General features: G+C 44.1%; 2 protein-coding genes across 9 annotated transcripts in view; both read right to left on the reverse strand.

Annotated features, from left to right (window-relative positions):
• LOC121706381 (alpha-2-macroglobulin-like protein 1) overlaps positions 1-10,269 on the reverse strand; it is a 38,757-nt gene extending 28,488 nt beyond the window's left edge. Inside the window, exons 1-3 of one of the 8 annotated variants that reach the window (XM_042088056.1) lie at positions 10,107-10,269; positions 429-517; positions 153-280 (exon numbers count right to left, since the gene is read on the reverse strand). In XM_042088056.1, coding sequence (XP_041943990.1) covers positions 153-235 — 83 coding nt within the window. In that variant the 5' untranslated portion in view covers positions 236-280; positions 429-517; positions 10,107-10,269. Of the gene's footprint in view, positions 1-152; positions 281-428; positions 518-9,873; positions 9,993-10,106 lie in introns of those variants that run through there. The other 7 variants (XM_042088062.1, XM_042088059.1, XM_042088058.1 and 4 more) reach the window with 7 other exon arrangements.
• A 1,784-nt stretch (positions 10,270-12,053) lies between these two features.
• On the reverse strand, positions 12,054-16,383 carry LOC121706933 (WD repeat-containing protein 53-like). Its single transcript, XM_042089084.1, has 4 exons — positions 15,895-16,383; positions 12,645-12,774; positions 12,275-12,547; positions 12,054-12,205 (listed from the first exon to the last, which is right to left on the reverse strand). Exons 1-4 carry the CDS (start codon positions 16,381-16,383, stop codon positions 12,054-12,056), a joined length of 1,044 nt encoding a protein of 347 aa, XP_041945018.1.
• Positions 16,384-17,366: the final 983 nt, after the last annotated feature.

A 17,366-nucleotide genomic window follows, 5' to 3' on the forward strand; every position in this document is an offset into this window, starting at 1 on the left:
TGTGGGGGGGGGGGGGGGTGTATACTCACGGCTCTGGTGTTGCTGTGTGTGTGTGTGGGGGGGGGGGGGGGTGTATACTCACGGCTCTGGTGTTGCTGTGTGTGTGTGTGTGTGTGTGTGTGTGTGTGTGATATATATATACACACACTTACGGCTCTGCCGTTGCTGTGGAGGAGCAGAGTGTGTAGAGGCAGAGTAGCAGCCCTCCAGCAATCAGGATCCTGGTGAGGGCCATTCTGCGCTGATTCTCTTAACTCAGCCTGATGCTCCTGCTGCTGTGCTGACAAGAGGGAGAGGGAGGCATGATGTCCTCGGTGTGGTGGACTTCAGTCTCCACACAAACAAACATTTCCCCACATTACCATGTAGATAGTATGACCTAGGACCTTTCCTGAGTTCATCAGGGCAACATCAGAGAGCAGCATCACCTTTAAAAGCTGATCCAGTTCCTTTTTGATCTTGGTGATGAGCGGAGGCTCCTGGTATACGAGGGCCGTGTACAGCAGCACACCATCAACTAAAAATGTAACAGAATTCCACACAGCGTAATCTCATTTGTTTACAGATCAGTTCAGATTCTGCATCTTTCCTTTTCAAGTAGGCCTACTTATCTAGCAGTCATCGGCGGCCATATTGCTTGAGGCAAACACCTAATGGCCCCCTTACACCAAACAACTTTGACAAGATTTGGGAAAGATTCTTGAAAGATTGTAGTCTTTTAACTAATGCCTCCCATTCAAGCTTTATTCAAAAGACTCCACTCTTAAGAATCTTTCCCAAATCTTGTCAAAGTTGTTTGGTGTAAGGAGGCCATTAACCGATCAAATAAATTCACCGGTTTCAAAAAACCCAGAGTCGTGTAGACACTTGCCGTCAATCAGAGACACCCGTTGCTTCTTTATGGAGCTAAATTTGTCTCAATAATATTTGCATACATGTATGCGCAGAGGGGGATCCACAAATATTTCTCAAACTCAAAGATCGTAATTCTTGATTTCGCTTGCAAACTGACAGTTTTATGCGTTTACTAAACAAAGATTATGGAAATTAAACACCACTTATCCATCAAAAAGCTTGTTGTAAAAGGCATAACTTGTTAGATTTAAGAACTAGGTTCGCTAGCTCTGTGTGTTATGAGCAAAGAATCTTTGGTTACGAGTCCCATAGAACAACACTGCCATCTACTGGATTAGACAGTGTCAGCAGGCTACTTGTGGATCTGGGTGGCTTCTCTGCCGCAAAGTTTGTCTCAAAAATACGTGATCCACAAATGCTGATCCACAAATGCGAAAACGAAAACTGTGTGTGCTGGTGATCCACAAATGCAAAATTAGATTTCACAAAGGCAATTTTCAGTTTTACCAATGCCATTTCGTTTACAAATACACATCTACAATTGTGAAAACCAATTTACAAGTTATAAATGATTTTTTTTATTTTTTTTTTATTTGTGGATGTCAAAACACAAATGCAAGTCAAGAAATATTTGTGGATCCCCCTCTGCACATATACAAATATTATTGAGACCAGGGTAGGAATTTCACGGCGGCCACGACGGCCATGGCCGTCGTAGCCCCTTGCATTGGCCGTGAGGCCCCTTTGAAAATCAGAGGTTTACAGGCCACGGTGGCCTTGGTGCCCCCTTCTTTCAATATTCTGCTTTGCGTCCTACTAATAGCGATTTTTATTTAGCCTGTGGCCTGTCAAAATAATCTTGGCATTCACAGCGCAAATTAATTTAGTCTTTTACGCAGTGGAGAAAGTGACAGCGCAAGAAAGAAAGTGCGTCCAAATTCACCCTTTTTCAGTTGAACTACTCGCGACGTAGCCTATTCATCACACAGACATCACAAGTATCACATGAAAGAGCTTTTTCTCACCTTTTAAACAATGTTAGCCGATAATTGCTGTGTTGAACGGTTCGCGAGAAAAGTAAATAATATCATTCAATTTAATCATACATTCTACTGAAGGTTTTGCGTCCCATGATCTCCCTACCCATTCATCTCGGTGGAATACTTTACGAACCCTTCTTTTAACACATGACAAACCATATATCAGAATAAACAGGAGACCTTACCGAACACAAAGGTGTAAAGCAGTCCCCTGTACAGTTAGCCGTTCCAGAGTAATCCAGTTTTGAATTTGCAGTAAAGTTCGACATCCATGGATGTCTCCAAATTTTGGCTTTTGCACTGTTCCACATGATTTAATAACGGGCCAAATACAAAATAAATGTTACAAATATCGCCTAGATATTGGTAAATCAGAGGACAGCTGACTAAGAGTATGTGAAAGTAGCATTAATGATCACAAAATGCTAAGCATGCATCTAGGCTATTTGAGTTTCTTAAAGCTGAGCTGTGCTTAAATTGTTCAATACATGATTTCATAACAGGCCAAATATAAAATAAATGTTATATATAGCCTATATATCTGTAAATATTAGATGATCAGATGATTTACAGTTCTATGTAATATGTCATGTTTCATGTTTTTGTAATGTTTCATACAGTGATGCAGGTCTACTGCAGTGAATAGGCTAAATACAACTTTGATCATTTTTATAGCCTACTACTGTATAGTTAACTTTGGCCTTGGGGCCCTGACATGGGGCCTTTGTGCCCCCCACCAAATATGCCCAACTGAAGGCCAAGTGGCCTTGCCCCCAGAATGGTGAAATTCCAAGCCTGATTGAGACAAATTTAGCTCCATACTTCTTTGGCCTTGATTGTCGCCGCCATATCATGATTATGTTCTGGAGCCAAATGCGTATCTACAGTGGGCATCGCTTTCAAATGACCACTTCATTCGCGCATTACGCGGCGTGAAGCTGCGTGAAGCTTTAGTACCACTTTCAGCCACTGTGCGTCGCTCTGCCTGCCGTCCCTTACATAATTGTTGCCGAGAGTAATCCCAGCCTACGAATTCAATAACAAAATAAATCATGCATAATTAAACATTACCTCGATTTAGGCTACTTGGGTGCTTAAGGCTTGACTACACGAAAATCGAAATGTGCCGTCTACATTATTGTCAGTGTTGGGGTTAACGCAACTACGCAAATCAAAACAGTGGTGTGATAATTGAGCCAGTAGAGAAATAACTGTTCAGAATTAATCTGTAGCCTTGGGTAGGCTTCTGCAGAAAACAATGTTGTTGCCGATTTAATACTATCTGGCGACGTTTTTAACAGGCTACGCAATAGAGGCTTAGACAACTATGACCCACGTTTTGGTTTCGTAAATTAATTTGCCCTACTTCTTGACTGCAATGTAGTCAATTGACTGCTTGACATGTCATTTTTATTTTTCTGTACAATAAACAATTACATCTGCTTTATGCCACAGAATTACATTCATATTTGGCTGACTGCAGACGCGCCACTTCCCTCCCCATATTCCAAGATTAAGATAGTATGAAGTGCTTTTTGTATAGGCTACCATCATAAAAAAATAGTTAAAACGAATAGCTATTTGCAATTTGACAAAACACTGGTCCTCTTTTTGCGAATGCGAGGACGATATGAGCCTGTTGCATTTAGTTAGATGTCCGAGTCACGCATAATGTTTGAAAACCACTGGCTCGTAATCACAATAATTTAACACACGACAGTTGGATAACCTACTTCATCATGTCCCCATGCCTACATTTTTGTGAGTAGCATAGAGATCGTTAAAAACAATAAAGTATGGCTCTCCGTTTAGGACATTGAAAACTTATATTTTTAATAGACTACCGTCGAAGATGCTGACTTGCAAAAGCCTCGGGATAACACGTTATCTCCACTATCATCAGTCATGCCCCTTGATCAAAGTGGGGAATGAAATAAAAGTTTGAGAACCACTGGCTTAACAAGTTACCTACAGTCCAGAACACAGAATCTGTTGCAATATTCTGATGATCGGCGATGATATCGGCAAATGTTTGTTTTCCAAAGTAAGAATTTCACTTCACCATGCACCTTCGACAATACCTGGCATCATTACAAACATTATTCTGTGTCCTAAAACTGGCATATTTTATGACATTGTGTCATGTAAGTTCTTTGCAAAATCTAGAGAAATGTGTGAGGTGGTCAGCGGGGGACAATTGAGACACACATTGGATTGGGTTATTACTTGAACATTCCACACTATCCACAGCTGTGGTAGGCCTATCAGGGGCAGGAGGATTACTGTCAGCGCAGGCTTTATATAAAATTCTTCAACAGAAGGCCTCGAATGTTGTCTTGTTTGTGGGGCGCTTTGCTTCGCTTCTGTAATTTCGGCTTCATTGAAAATGAGGGCTTCCCTCAATGACCCTCCGAGAATAAATAAAGGTTGAATGAATGCAGGCTTGCCCAAAATAAAGGCATGTGGTTTGCGCAGCCTACAGTAAATAACAGACCCGCCAGAATGTGCGTTATGATGCTTTTTTACGAGCAAGATGTTTTTGGTACCCTACGCACACTGCATGTTCTTAAATAACAATGATCATCAGTAATATTCGAACATTAATTTGGGTAAATGGGCAAGCGTGACCACCTTGATTGGCTGATGATTGTAACGCTGGCTGGCGGGCATGATTCCAAACACCTCCCTTACGATGATGAGTGACAGGTCTCAGAATGCGTGCGCTACACAAGGACGGAAGATGATGAATAACTGGGGCCGTAGGCTATTCACAAAGGCTTTTATCTTACTACTAGGAGTAGGCTACTCCTAAATCGCACTTACAGATTTTAGATTGGAGTTTTCTCTTAAAAGTTATTCACAAAGCCTTTCAGACAACTCCTAAACTAGGAGTGAGTCTTCGTGGCTATGGATGACGTCATTACTCATGCACGAGCTTGACTGAAGTGACCACCTTGATTGGCTGACGATTGTAACGCGGGAATTCCCAACACCTCTCTTCCGATGATGACTGACAGGTGACAGGTCGGAGAATGCGTGCGCTACACAAGTAGTGCGAAGGACGGAAGATGATTAATAACTGAATAAAAAGGCCTAGCCTAAATGAATAAAGAGTAAGGCAAAACAGATAGCTTAGTAGCCTAATGAAACATAGGCCTATGGATTGATGCAGTAGCCTACCTTTGCAACATTATTAAATTAATCTGTCACCATATGCCTAGGCTACGTTTGCAAAGAGGAGAACATTTTAATTTGATTCACAATGAAACGTTACATTTCATTTACATGTTAACAATGAGTAGTTTTGGTTGTTGTTGGTGGCGTTATTGCATCCCTTTTATGAATGCAAAATTGTTCCCTCGCGATTGGAAGCTCCTGTTGTGCATAGGCTATTTCAAAACATCGCAACGTAAAATGCCACAAAAAAGCTGTTTATGAATAGGTCTTAGTGAGTTAGGAGTCCTCTCGACTTAAGCTGTCCCAGACTTAGGTGCTACTTTTAGGTCTAAAATGCTTCGTGAATTACTTTTTGTGAAAAAATTAGGAGTCCTGAAGTTAGGAGTGCCACGCCCATTATTTTTAGGAGTTGCTCCTAAATTCGCCAGTTAGGAGCTACTTTTAGCCTTAAAATTCTTTGTGAATACGGCCCCTGAATAAAAAGGCCTAGCCTAAATGAATCAAGGCAAAACAAATAGCCTAGTGGCCCAATGAAACATACGGATTGATGTAGTATCTTTGTAACATTATTAAATTATTCTGTTACTATGCCTACGTTTGCAAAAGAGAACATTTTAATTTGATTCACAATAATGTTACATTTAATGTACATGTTGACAATGATTAGCCTAGTTTTGGTTGTTGTTGGCGGCGTTATTGCATGTTAGTTATGCCTACAATGCAAAATTGCTTCCTCGCGATTGGAAGCTCCTGTAGCTGCATAGGATTTCAAAACAGCAGGTTTGTGAATAGGTCTGTGAGTAAGGAGTCCTCTTGACTTCTTTTAAGCTGTCAGAGGTGGGAAGGTGGGATTTTTTGGGGGATGGGCCGGATTAACTGGGCACAATTGTCTGATGGCCCCCCTTCCCCCCAGCCAACGTGAATCGGGTGGTTATTTAATAGGCCTATCGTGAAGATTTTTCCTGCCATCTAAGGCACGAGCGCATCTGTGAGGCCAAGCCTCACCAAGTAGCTCATTTGTTTACAACTAACATTCCATTTAATTAAACTGCTTTATAGGCTATGCCGAAATAGTTTTCAACATTTTGAATATTAGTGTCGGGTGAATTGAAATGTTCTCAAAGTAGCCTTATGGCTGAAAGCTGCTTGGGACACCACCCCCCCCCCCCCTCCGTCAAGCAATATAACCATACAAACGCGCTTCCTGCACTCATTGTTTCAAAAGGAGTAATTTTGGCTTTGTCAGAACTGAAGAGCTGTGGACGGCACGGCACGGTATGCCCAATGAAAATAAATTAACGCAACGCAACGCAACACAACACAGACCCCGCTTCTCTCGCGTCAGTCACTGACATGAACGAAACACAGAACCCGCTTCTCTCACGGCAGTCACTGACAGTAACCTAGAATAAATGCATGGGGAAAAACACTTCCCCATGACAAAGACATCGTAAAACACTGAAAGTTAATATTTTGTCACTAGCAACATTCATCTTTCCTTTGTCAAATGTATTATGTTCCAAGTACCCTATGCGTAATTCTGCTTCATAAAGTTGAACAAATACATTTGCTTATTTCACAGAAAAATATAAATAGCCAGTCTACAGTGCAGAGTTGGTAAGTTATGGTAGGCCAACTTGCAGTGAACATACAAACAGGGGAAATTATTTCTCTTGCAGCCGAGTAGCCTCAGGTGCGCACGTAGACATAAGGCCGAACATGCAAGCGCCAATGAATCGTGCTTTCGCGACAATCGCGCCGTTAAACTTAAATAGGTTAACATCACTCTAAGTTCGCCTTCAAGCAAAGAAAACGATTATTTGAAGACATCTGTTTCGTTGGAAGGGCAAGGGGTAGCAACAGAGCAACACAGAGACAGGCCCGATGGCAGGGCTGTTATGAGAGTATTAAAATATGGGATATTCTACGCGAAAACATTAAAACGGCAAGACAGCGGGGAAAGTTAAAATACGTGATAAACACGGAAAAAGTTGGCATGCATTGTTTCGGTCCCCGTGCACAGGGATTATTTGTCATACTATTAATCACATATGATTATTTGTGAAATTGTGCAAACAGGCGCAACACATTTGAAAAGGAAGGACTGGTATGCAAGCTCACGGGAAAGATTGATTTAAGAACGTTATCACAAAGTGTGTGGCTGTGGCGCGGGCGGAAGACAATTGGCAGGTCATGTCTTTAACAATTCTGTCGGAGGGTCATTGAACAATTTCTAGCAGGCAAGAGAGGGTCATGCAACTTCCAACTGAAGCACTCAAAATTCCTCCGGTGGCCCCTTCAATAAATAACGATCAGTCACTAGATTGCTGCTGGGCTATAGGTCTTGGTTCTGTTAACAACTCATTGTCAAATGCATAGCCTATCTCGCGGTTGCATCCATTACAAACAAACATGCAATGTGAACGTCTGGGATTGGGGAGAGCACTACATGCTCTACTGAATAAGCACGAAGTCAACCCTTTAAATGAAAAACACTCTTTAATAATCCAAAAAAATAAACCGCTAATGAAGTAAACTTGTGACCATCAAAAATCGTTTATCGCTTGTAACTCCGTGATACCAGGACGTAACAGGAAGGCATTTGGCTGAGCAACGGAGGTTAATATGCTCCATGTTTTGTCCAAATGATGACTGTCTATCATCGTTGCACTCGGAGAAAACCGGAATGTTTCATTCGTCCCCGTTTCAATCATCCCGGTTCTACCTACTCAAAACGCAGATAGAACCTTATTATTCTAAGGTAGCGAAATAGCGTTCAGCATGATTCATGCCCAATTAATTCCCCCTGTTAAAGTGTTCGCCTTTGTAGTTTGGTTTCGTGATAGCCTATGATAAACGGCTTATGGCCAAATATGTGAAAACGTTAAAATACAGTAGGCGATAAACCCGGAAAAAGTTCACAGTGATTCTTTCATAATCACTTTGGAGGGTCATAGAAAAAGGTATTGCTGGCGAGGGAGGGTCACGTCTTTTTGGACTAATGCTCCCAAAACTCCTCCGGTAGCCCCTTAAATAAATAACGAACAGTCCCTAATGAAGTAAACTTGTGACCATCAAAAATCGTTTATCGCCTGTAACTCCGTGATAACAGGACGTAACAGGAAGGCATTTGGCTGAGCAACGGAGGTTAATACTCCAAATGATGTCTGTCTATCATCGTTGCACTCGGAGAAAACCAGAATGTTTCATTTGTCCTGCGTCTACGGCTGCAAACGGGATTCACTCGCAGTTAACCAAATATTTCTTTATTAGGGCAGGGCAGGCATATTTCTGGCTATTACATTATTTCTAAACCAGTCTGCTAAAGTCTGTAGTGAAGTCTGTGTAGGGTTTTCCAGGCTCCATTTCTTTTTACGAGACACCCTGCTCACTTGAGCCATCTACCGGTTGTTTGGGTTGTTGCAGCGTCTCACTGGAAAAATACAAATTAAAGTCGCGTGATACCGCATGGACCGCGAGTGAAGCTGGCCAAGTCGAAGCACTGCCCACTGTAGCTTTCTAATATCCATTTTCGCCGCCAGTTCTCAAGGCTACATTGCAGGCACAGATAGCCTACTCAACAATATCCTAGCCTACTTTGCAACAACTAAATAGTTAATGTTTAGGACCAATTAAGTGAAATTGGACAATTTCCCGCGGTACACCTGATCTCTCACGGCACACTGGTTGAAAATCACTGAGTTAGGGGGGGATCATGTAGCCTAGAAATCTAGACGCGCCCCAGCAGGGCTACAATTACATTTGCTGCCAGGGCTAGTCTAGCAACTCTCCGTTGGCTTGTGAGCTCCAGAAATCGAAACTTAATCAGGGCATTGAAATTGTGTATAGAGTCGTTTGGTGGGCTTAACATAATGATTGGTGGCAGAGCTTCAACAGTTTGGCTTGAATTCCCTGCTACTTGAAAACAAATATCCTATTGCGTCCTATTGCTTGCAGAGGGAATTTGAAAGACAACTGATTATTCCGCCCCTCGGACTGAGCACTGCGAACGGTGAGTGCCCAGACCCTACATTTTAATGTGGGTCTGGCTCGCCAGGCTAGGGATCATGGTAAATAAGTTGAATTTTCCCTTGGGGATCAATAAAGTATCTATCTATCTGTCTATCTATCTAAGTGGAGCCTCCAATGTGCTTAATGTAATAAACGTGTGTGTGCTGGTAGTGTAATGTTTGTTCACATTTAAGGAATGAATGCAATCGTGCCAATCGGATCCCTGTCAGCGTGTCGTCAGATATCAATAGCTGCGTGGGATGACTTGGCCTATGATCAATACTTTTGTCCCAAAAAGGACCAGGATTGTAACATAAAGATACACAAAGGACTTGAATGGCTGACTGGTAGTAGCTTACTTTTTAAAGAGTCTGCAGAGATGAAAGTAGCCACAATGGATAAACCGTTGGGTTTTAAATTGTTAAAGCTCGCAAACATAAACTTCTCCATTTGAATCTCCTGGCCCCCACCCCATCTCAACATGTCCGCGAGGTTTTCGGAGGCCTACGAAGGGCAAACTTTACTGCGCAGTCTGAGGACACCGAGTTAACCAGCATGCAGGTAAACGCCTCCACATCGCCCCTCTTGCGCGGCTGAACACAACGCAACAACTTTCCCAAACATTTGGACGGATTTAATGTAAATTATAAAGGAAAGCGCTCGTTTGTGGTCCAGATAAATGAATGTTAATGCGTCTATTCCATCTACATATCACAATTATGAAATCCACAATGTGAATTGTTTTATCAAACTTTTTCCCGAGTGAGTCTGAAGTAGAGGCTTGCTTTACCTGATAGGCTCCAATATCTATGAGGCTGGCGTCGCACCGCGGTAGAGCCTGAAGTTAAACGTGTAGAGTGTCTCACCTGTAGAGAGTGCGGCGTTGGGGAATGGGACCGCGTCTACCACGTGTTCGTCAGTGAGTCTGAAGTAGAGGCTTGCTTTACCTGATAGGCTCCAATATCTATGAGGCTGGCGTCGCACCGCGGTAGAGCCTGAAGTTAAACGTGTAGAGTGTCTCACCTGTAGAGAGTGCGGCGTTGGGGAACGGGACCGCGTCTACCAAGTGTTCGGTGCTGTGTTGCGCCTGCGCCACATTAGATAAACGGTATGTGGGCGTGCTCAGCAACGTCCTTCGCTGCGAGCCTTACTGGCAGTCTGATGTGCAAGAAATGTAGGCCTATTCCCTTCACTTGAGAGTGGACGACTTAATGTAAAATGACATGTGCAGCCATGGGCATTTAATTCAGCGTGTTTGAGTTCTGTGTGTGTGAATGACGAAGAGAAGTCCATGGTGCAGTGCGAAAGTTAGAATAGGCCTATTAGGCCAGTCAATCTAGCCCAAAAAGAAAATTGCAACAGAAATGCCTTATAGTTTTTATTGGTCCTAATACCCTCCTGAATCATATACTAAAAGTCTTCCGCCGAGGATGGAGTGGAACATATTTTTTTTAAATTATTTTTTTAGATTAAAGGCCAAAGTTGTGCTCAACACTCTAATAGGGGGGGGAATAATTTATATCACTATGAAACTTCTCCAGTTGATTAATGACATCATACCAAAGACAAAATGTATTACAAGTTTTTGAGATTTTATGTTTATATATGCAAATTAACAGCAGCACCTGTACCGTGGTGGAACACAGCAGCTGTTCCGGAGCATAGGGTAGCGTAGGGGGAGTGAATCCAGTAAATGGTGGCAAAGATCTGTTTGACCAACCTTCTACTTGAGTACGTTTTCAACTCACTCCTACAGTGTGTTAGTTAGAACATATTCTCGTCATGGAATGGATACACAGTAAACATACACTCTAACACTACACCTGTTTTGTAATCATTTATCAGTGACACACAACTACACCTGTTTATAATCATTTATCAGTGATACTACACCTGTTTATAATCATTTATCAGTGAGATACTACACCTGTTCAAAATTAGCATCACTGGAACAAAGAACCTACTGAAATACACAAGACACATAAAAACTACACACACACGGCTATCATAAAAAATATAACACACACAAACACAAGGCTTTCCTAAAAATATAACACACACACACACACAAGGCTTTCCTAAAAATATAACACACACACACACACACAAGGCTTTCTTAAAAATATAACACACACACACACACACACAAGACTTTCCTAAAGTATATAACAAACACACACACAAGTCTTTCATAAAGAATATAACACACACAAGGCTTTCTGCCAGAGGCACAGTTTTTGTTTTTATTCAAAGCCAGTGATGTCAGATAAGATTGAACGGGTTGATATGTTGCCCCAAACTAAGATCCCAGCCAATCAGGGCTCACTGATCTAAGATCCCAGCCAATCAGGATTCACTGACCAGGAGCCAGTAGTTCTGCTGCAGGTGAGTCTCGTGCTGCAGGTGAGTCTCGTGCTGCACACACTTCAGGTGCAGTGAGCTCCATCAGGGGCACACATCATCATCATCATCATCATCATCATCATCACACACACACACACACATCAGGACATCACCACCATCATCACCGCCGCCGCCATCACACACACACACACACACACACACGTCAGGTCATCACCACCATCATCATCACCATCACACACACACACACATATCAGGTCATCACCATCATCATCATCATCACCATCACACACACACATACATACAAACACACACACACACAGACAAACACACACACACACAGACTCATCACCTCTCTTTCTGTTAGAAATACTTTGTGAATGTTGCAGCCCACAGTTTATTACCTTTCACTAATAAACACACACTCTAGAGCGCGGTCAGGGGGTACACGTATAAATCAGCGCTCTGATCGGCCAGTAGGGGGCAGCACTAGAGGGTCAGGGGGTACACGTATAGATCGGCCCTCTGGTCGGCCAGTAGGGGGCAGCACTAGAGGGTCAGGGGGTACACGTATAGATCGGCGCTCTGGTCGGCCAGTAGGGGGCAGCACTAGAGGGTCAGGGGGTACACGTATAGATCGGCGCTCTGGTCGGCCACCACCACGCTGGGTGTGCCCTGGAGCAGGGCGGGGCAGACCCAGTTCACTTTGTCCGTGTGTGTGAAGCTGAGAGCGGGTCCGGTACTCTCCTGTGTCCCTGGGCCTGCCCCACACACACCCGCCTCGGCCCCCTCACACACACCCTCCCCCGCGGCTGCACTCTCTGGGCCACCTGCATGCTCCTCCCCCAGGGGCGTGGCTGTGGCTGGTGGGCGTCGGCCCTTCGGCCTGATTCTGGCTTTCCTGCGGCTGGCTGGCGGTCGGCTGCTGTTGCTGGCCTTGGCCTCCGGGGGGCGCGCGTGAGCGCTGACGTCCCACAGGGCCACCAGGCCGTCGTTGCCGGCGGAGAGCAGCCAGTAGGGGTGCGGCAGGAAGTGGACGAAGTGGGCCTGCGAGGCGCCCTGGCTGTGGCCCTGTAGCGCCCCCTGGTGGTCCAGATGAGACCCTGTGCCCACGCGCAGCAGGTGCAGACGGCCATCCTCGGCAGCGCAGGCCAGCAGATCCCCACAGGAGGAGGCGGATGGGCCTGCGGGGGGTTGAACTGGATGGGCAGTGGGCCAGCGGGGGGTTGAACAGCTGACCGGGACGACCCGCCTGTTCCGCCTGCTCATGGGAGTCCTGCAGGTCCACTGCCCACAGCGGCCGAGTCTTCTGCAGGTTCCACAGCAGCACCTGCAACACACACGTTTAGTTGCCATAAAATGGTCACGACGCTGTAGGAATGGCAGCATAGCTACGCCGTGGAGTTGATGTAGAAGCATGTTGAGCCCTTAAAGTTTAACACCATGACCTGCACGAGGGGTAAAGGAGTATCTAATAGCAGTAAAGTTTAACACCATGACGTGCACATTAGGAGTATCTAATAGCAGTAAAGTTTAACACCATGACGTGCACATTAGGAGTATCTAATAGCAGTAAAGTTTAACACCATGACGTGCACATTAGGAGTATCTAATAGCAGTAAAGTTTAACACCATGACGTGCACATTAGGAGTATCTAATAGCAGTGAAGTTTAACACCATGACGTGCACATTAGGAGTATCTAATAGCAGTAAAGTTTAACACCATGACGTGCACATTAGGAGTATCTAATAGCAGTAAAGTTTAACACCATGACGTGCACATTAGGAGTATCTAATAGCAGTAAAGTTTAACACCATGACGTGCACATTAGGGGCAAAGGTAACACCTGCGCTTACAGATGAAGAGGCTACCAATCATAGCTGACCCTCTCCCAGAGCATCTGTTTACTGTGTGTGCTATTGAGCATGTTTACTGTGTGTGCTATTGAGCACGTTTACTGTGTGTGCTATTGAGCATCTGTTTACTGTGTGTGCTATTGAGCATGTTTACTGTGTGTGCTATTGAGCATGTTTACTGTGTGTGCTATTGAGCATGTTTACTGTGTGCTATTGAGCATCTGTTTACTGTGTGCTATTGAGCATGTTTACTGTATGTGCTACTGAGCATCTGTTTACGGTGTGTGCTATTGAGCATCTGTTTACTGTGTGTGCTATTGACCGATCCCAAGCCCCTCCTCCCATTGTCAGTCCCATAGTTACTGTTGCTAAGTCGGACAAGTTTGCAGGAAAGTGTGCGAGAACGCGTGTTCAACATGGGGACACAGCACTCCCATTTAGCCGAGTGCAACAGTGTATGCTGGATTTCTGGGGGTCAAGTAATCTTGATATATTCAAAAAACAGAGGCCAGAAAGGCCTTCAGTATGCAGATGTACACATTCACAATGTCTGCTGTTATCAACGAGGTGGAACACCACAAATTGAGGACAAACAAATCCGGTGTCGTGGATCTTAATGGGATGCATGTTAACTGGGGATAAACAATTAGCACGTTATCACGAGCAGGTAGTTTACCTTATTTGCTGCAGATGTGACTGATTCAATAAACAGGTCTGTGCAAAAATATGGTGTTGACGTGTCCATAACAAAATCTAACCATATTTCGAGGATTAATAGAAGACGGGACCAAGTGCTGCAGATCCAAGTTCCCACGCAACTTGGGAGAGTGACTAGCCAAGCAGCTCATGTTGGGGAGGTGGAGAGATAGCTTCTCTTCGGTAGGCCGATAGCCTACTTATTATTTTGAATGGCTGCTTTAGAAGGAAGAGTTCAAATAAACATGATACAAGTGTATTGAAAAAAAAAACCACTCCGAGTTCAAACCCATGCCTATCACGTTTGACATATCTGCAGTTTGCAGACGTGATTTGTCTTGCACTAGACTTGCCCGCTTATGCTATAATTAATTTAAACGTGGGCAATGTAGTAGCCTTTGTCTAATATGGGCGATTTCGAGACTGCATAGTTTTGAATCTGCACATGATTCGATCTTTAGAAGACATTGGCTATCTCTCGTTCAGCCATCAATAATGCATCGCAGTATAGGCTATTATTGCGTTTGTTGAAAAAATGATCATTAGCTTATTTCTGTGAACAGTCTTCTATCCCAAGTTAAACATGGCAAGGTAGCAAAGCTGAAAGTATTCTTGTTGTGTGTAAGGCGATACGTGATTGAAGGTGTATTCTTTTGCGCGTCTTCCAATCGTATGAATATGCGAGTTCAGTTCCTGCAAGGTAGGTATAATTTTTTGCGTAGGCTTATGTTGTCGTTTCATCAGTGGAAACCATATTTAGTTATGTTTTTGTGTGTAGCCTAGTTATGAACACAAATAAAGGGAACATTTTCGTACACACTCAGATTTCTTTACTGAAAAGTAGCAGCCTATCCAAAGTTATGCAAAGGTTGTTATGCAAAGTTAGGCCTATGTGTGTTAACGTTTCACACGGTCAGGATATCGGATGTCACTTCTACAAGTATCCCAGGCTTATCTTTGAACCTTTTTGAGCTCTTTAGTTATTTAGTTACTTAAGCTACTCGCAAAAGAAGCATTATAGCATTCGCATAACTGGCGTATTGTCATACCGAATGGCCACTAGAAATTTCAAAATTGACCGAGGTTGACCGAGGTCCTCCGAAGTCCTCATTGTGACATAGCAAAAGGGGGCGGGGCTTGGGATCGGTCAATTGAGCATGTTTACTGTGTGCTATTGAGCATCTGTTTACTGTGTGCTATTGAGCATGTTTACTGTGTGTGCTACTGAGCATCTGTTTACTGTGTGTGCTATTGAGCATCTGTTTACTGTGTGTGCTATTGAGCATCTGTGTACTGTGTGTGCTATTGAGCATGTTTACTGTGTGTGCTATTGAGCATCTGTTTATACTGTGTGCTATTGAGCATCTGTTTATACTGTGTGTGCTATTGAGCATCTGTGTACTGTGTGTGCTATTGAGCATGTTTACTGTGTGTGCTATTGAGCATCTGTGCTGGCGGGTAACGGATGAGAACCAAAACGGTTTTGATATTAACACGGGTGACGGGTCGGATCTGGTGCTGAACTTGGCAGGTGTGGGCATGGACCTGTGCAGGACTCTGGAGCAGAGTGACCCGTGCTCTGATCTGCGCAGGCCAATTCTTCTGACCAGTGCTAATCATTCGTGTTTGGAGTCGAGTTGAATACAGTTCCTCTGGAGTTGTGGGCATTGAGATGTATTTGTCTGCTGATGTGATGGTTGTATGATGTGATGGTTGTAAGCAAGTAAGTAAGTGTAAGTAAGTCTTTGGGCAACCAGAGAGCATCGGTGACACATACATAAAAAAGATGTCATACAAGCTACAACAATTATAGACCATTTTACATAGACTCACTATACATCGTACATAGTACATGGAACACAGGCATTACCCAAGCACACACACACACACCCTTACCTGCATGTCGAGTCCAGCAGACACCAGGCTTTGCGGTCTTTGCGGTCGGAAGGCGACAGATGAGCAGATGTTTGTGTGTCTGCGCAGCGTGCGGACAACTTTCCCGTTCTGCACCTCCACGATCCTCACGGCGCCCGAGTCGTCACCCGCAGCCAGCATGGTGCCCGTATCGTTGAACGACAGCCCGTTAATCTCATCTTCACCGATTCCGCTCAGATGCTCTACGGGCTCTTTCAGGTTCCTGGGGTCCAACACACTCACCGCCTCCCCGTGCGGTACGTACAGGAGGCCGGGCGCCGCTGGGGAGAGGATCAGCACTGCGTCCATGATGCGCATGATCAGGTGAGGCGGCTTCCCCAGCTTCCGCACTGTGGCGATGTCCGCCGGCTTTATAGTCTGGACACAGGACGACAAAACAACGAAATCAGACCAGCGATCTACAATGGGATGGTGCACACTGACATAGCACGCAATATAACCACTGACCATTTGGTCAATTATTTTGGTCAGTTATTATTTTTTACATGTGTATGCACATATAAAATTCGATATAATGTTTACAAAAAAGATTATACAACAATTGGGTTCTATGGAACTATTTATTTGTTTCTGATTGGCCGAGAGACTTTCCATGAGTTGGAATATCCCTGGACATTTCAACTCAGACTTTGCACAGCTAATAATAAATCACTCCGCGATACAATGCGAAGATTTGACACAATTTGACGTATAATTAAGCAATATAGCACGAGTGAGAGTGGGCCTCCGGCCTCGTGGCTACGGCCGAACAACACCCGTGGGAATATCCATGACCAACCCCACTCTCACTCGTGCTATATTGCTTAATTATACGGGATTTTGGTGGGGGGTTGGTGTGTTTGTGTGTGTGTGTGTGGGGGGGGGGGGGGGGGTTGTGTTCAAATGTTACCATTTTATGCGTATGCACTGTACGCACTTTATAAATAAAACACAAGATAGGAAAGATTATGTGGTTGGATGTAGGGCCCTCTAGGTCCCATTAAACCTGAGGCCCCCTAAGTGCCTTGAAAAGGTCCTGTGTGTATCTGTAGTGTGTATCTGTAGTGTGTAGTGTGTATCTGTAGTGTGTGTGTATCTGTAGTGTGTAGTGTGTACCTGTAGTGTGTATCTGTAGGGTGTATCTGTAGTGTGTAGGGTGTGTACCTGTAGTGTGTAGTGTGTACCTGTAGTGTGTAGTGTGTACCTGTAGTGTGTACCTGTAGTGTGTATGTGTAGTGTGTAGTGTGCACCTGTAGTGTGTAGTGTGCACCTGTAGTGTGTAGTGTGTATGTGTAGTGTGCACCTGTAGTGTGTAGTGTGTATGTGTAGTGTGCACCTGTAGTGTGCAGTGTGTGTGTGTACCTGTAGTGTGTAGTGTGCACCTGTAGTGTGTATGTGTAGTGTGCACCTGCAGTGTGTAGTGTGTATGTGTAGTGTGTGTGTGTAGTGTGTAG

The sequence above is a fragment of the Alosa sapidissima genome, chromosome 4 (assembly GCF_018492685.1).
Source record: "Alosa sapidissima isolate fAloSap1 chromosome 4, fAloSap1.pri, whole genome shotgun sequence".
Taxonomy (NCBI): Eukaryota; Metazoa; Chordata; class Actinopteri; order Clupeiformes; family Clupeidae; genus Alosa; species Alosa sapidissima.